This window comes from Coffea arabica, chromosome 5e (assembly GCF_036785885.1).
Source record: "Coffea arabica cultivar ET-39 chromosome 5e, Coffea Arabica ET-39 HiFi, whole genome shotgun sequence".
Taxonomy (NCBI): domain Eukaryota; kingdom Viridiplantae; phylum Streptophyta; class Magnoliopsida; order Gentianales; family Rubiaceae; genus Coffea; species Coffea arabica.
This window is the reverse complement of record NC_092318.1, coordinates 44,944,182-44,947,724: the sequence shown is the minus strand read 5'-3', so window position 1 is coordinate 44,947,724 and position 3,543 is coordinate 44,944,182. Positions and strand designations below refer to the sequence as shown.

At 38.6% G+C, this 3,543-nt stretch overlaps 1 protein-coding gene across 1 annotated transcript; it reads right to left on the bottom strand.

The window, feature by feature from the left end:
• LOC140006593 (calreticulin-like) lies at positions 1–3,188 on the bottom strand. The gene is made up of 6 exons (XM_072048750.1): positions 2,958–3,188; positions 947–1,042; positions 801–848; positions 603–632; positions 378–488; positions 1–278 (listed from the first exon to the last, which is right to left on the bottom strand). Exons 1-6 carry the CDS (start codon positions 2,988–2,990, stop codon positions 267–269), a joined length of 330 nt encoding a protein of 109 aa, XP_071904851.1. The 5' UTR covers positions 2,991–3,188; the 3' UTR covers positions 1–266.
• Positions 3,189–3,543: the final 355 nt, after the last annotated feature.

Sequence of the window (3,543 nt, the reverse complement as noted above, 5' to 3'; positions counted from 1 at the left end):
TGCAACTAAATGATTTTCTTGCAAGAAAGTTGCCAAAAGCAGCTTTGTGACTATAGTTGCTACTTTTTTTTTCAACCATTTTTCAACGGTACAAAGCACAAAGATACTCAAAGCCAAAAGCCAAAAGCCAATATCTTTTTTCCCTAAACAGCAATTCTACAGCTAAAAGCCAAAAGAAAAATGAAAAATGTCGAGAGCTCAATTGCCAACAAAGCTCTTCTTCGCAGCAGCATGTTGGGCCAACCACAGCACTCGCACGTATTTTCCTACAGCTCGTCCTGCAAAAGGGTGGAAGTAAGAGAGTTAAAACAATTGAAATTTCTGATAACAAATCATCATGGTTAACTCAGCACTGAAGGATCAGACAAAGCCCTTACTTTAACATTTTCCTCAGCTGCGGCAGTAACATCTTCCTTTGTTTCTGATTTGGCGTCTGCATCATCACTATCTGCTTCATCAGCAGCATCATCATCATCGCCTTCCTCAGCCTAAAAGAACAAGTTTTTCCCATTAAGAAAGTGCACGTAATAAGAACATATCACAGATAAAATCTGGAGCAAAAAGAGTCTCTTTTGAGAACAACATTTTAGTCAGGAACTTACATCAGAATCGACTGGGTCATCCTTTGCTTCCTGAAACAAAATCAGACAGGAGTTTGAGATATAAGTTGTCTCTTCATAATCAAATGATCACTGTTCAAATAATGCAGTATAAAGGAAGTCCAAAGTCCAAACTATACAGAAATGGAATTCAAATGTACTCAAGACATCATGCAACAGAGGAGAATTAATGAAAAGTACCTCCTCCTCTCTCTTCTTTTCTGCCTCATCAAAAGCAACTTTTTCAGCCTACAACATGAACATTTTCATGTGTCAACAAGCAGACGAAAGTAATTTAAACCTTTTTATTTTTTGTGCATCGCTTGGGGAAAAAAAATTCCACATACATCCTTATGCTTGCCCCATGTCTCTTCAGCCAACTTCTTAGCATATTCAAGATCATCAGATACCAATACATTGTCAAATAGAGTTCCAGATTTCACCTGAAGAGATACTAATATATTGTCAAATAGAGTTTTTCTTGCGATTGTTAAATTGACCAAAAATGCAAGAAAAAGGCAATTGACAAAACAGAGATGAAAATAACCAGAAGAAGAGAAAAAAAAAAGAGGTACTTTAACCTGTAATGGTACATTATTCAAAGGCCAACACTCTACATTTCCCTTTAATGACTTCAACACAGCTAAGAATAATTGTTTCTTCCACTCACCGGTCAACTTCTTAAAGCTAAAACAGTTGAAAAACCTACTTCTAAGCCCATGTTGCCATTAACAAACATTACGTAAATATATTACTGTAAGTCAGATAAGGATCAGATTCAAGAACCTCTAGCTTGCTAAAGCATTACCATAGTAGGACTATAAAAAATTTACCCTCACAATGCCGAGATCATAACCCCAAATCAACCATAATTAGTTATCACTTGAACATTAACATGAAGAAGAATATCAGAAGCAAGCAAATTTTCAATCCTAAATTATTTAAGAAAATTATGCATTGTCAAAGATGTCTTGCCTCATTGAATTACCCAAGCGGAGTGAAATAAAATACAAACTGGCATTATGAAGAATGTTGCAAATAAAACCTGTGAAAAATGTTACAGCTTGCCAGAAAATTGCAACTCATCAATGCAGAATGACAAGGCCATGGTTTTAATACAATACATGTTTCTACAAAGCTGTCCTCAATCTAAAAATAAGTAAGATTATGAATAAAACCTGTTAGAAATGTTAATGCTCATTGGAAAATTGTAACTAGTCAACGCAGAATGAGAGGGCCATGGTTTTCATATAACAATTGTTGCTACAAACTCTCCTTAGTCGACCAATCACATGGCTGCATATGAAACCAGAAAACAATCAACTCTGTCCTCAAGGAACAGACATAAAGCACACCAATGAAGAGCAGGGATTGTCAAGAAACGAACAGGAAACCACGCCTATAAAGAGTAAGGCTCACTGACGTAAATATAGCCCAAACAAAAGTTATCCACCAAGCCAGAACAAGGCCATTTCTTTGACCAAAGCAGAGCAAGGCAGTAGATTACATGGCAACTTGAAATCTGCCAGCAAGTTAACATCAATATGGGATAATCCAAGAAGGAGAAGTGCAATCGCGGCAGGCGCAAAGAACTGCAGAACTACAAGAAACATGTAATGGTTGTGCAAGAAAACTTTTGCCCTGCTATAATCCAAGTCAGGGACCTTACTGGCATGCAATCTCTGGTACCAACACAGTACCGCTTCATTTAAAAACATCTGCACATTTGGCCGCAAAGACAAAATTTGCAAAATACCAGAACTGAACATGCACCAAACCCTGAACTTGTAGAAATCTGATCGCAACATGCCCAATCTACCTATCAACTCCTCAGTATATCTGTTCCTACCATTGGAATGAAGCCCTTTGATTCCATCAGATTTATCGCAGACGAGGAGTTCAATAAACGGGCCAACCCAAAGCGTGGAAGTGAATACAACTAACAAGTAATTGCCATAAAGAAGCATTCTTCCAAACCATCCACAGGAAATTATGGACAAATTAGAACGAATCTGATCAGTTCCAAGCCAAAAGGCACGAGCATTCCTCGTAGCTGGGATGTAAAAGAGACCCACAATGCAGCCCATTAGAACAGCAATAAAGAACTTCCCAAATCCGTCCAACGATTCAAAATCAAAATCAAGACCCCAACCGGGAACCATCTCCAAAACAATCGCGAGGCCCCAGAAAAACCCAAGAACCCCAAATACAAGACTCAACAGCCTCTCTGACCTTTTAGAAGCTGATCGCTCAAATGAAAGCTTGGCAATCAAAATTAACAATCTACATACCCCAACAATTCCTAACAAAATCGGGATCACGGACCCATTTTCTAAAATAACATATTAAAAAACCTACACCATCGCTTTTCCTTGAAGTCTGCCATTGCATCGGAAGGGTCTTTAAAGTGTGTCCATGATTGTATAAATTCAGATCTGGATGCTAGAGAGGAAGAGGGGAACCATATGTCTATGGGAAACTGAAAATTGATAGAGAGGGAAAGAGAGATAGAAGGAGAAAGGTGCAGGGGAGGTTGCAATTGAACTTTCGAGCGCTCTGATCTGAGAACAATATTTGGGAAAGTAGCCTTGCAAGTGTGGAAGGCTTGAAATTCATGTGGTGCTAGGCTTGACAAGTGCTGTGCCGGGAATGCTTAAAAAATTTTCAATGCGCGGCTCTGCTAAAAATTGAAAGGGAGCAAAATTTTGAAATTTTCACAAAAAAGCACCCATGATTTCTCACCAATAACATAGAAACTTTGGCCCACTAGAATCAGTATTTGGAGGGAAGCTTTCCCGCTCTCCTTTTGGCGAGAATTTTAAGCGAGAAAAGTCCTTGCCCTCGCAGAGTATATGATGGCTCCAATTTTTGGTGAGGTATTGTCCTTTTCCTTGCTATAAGCCTCTTAAAAGCGTCAAGCTTTCTACTTCTTCCTAAAGTTGTT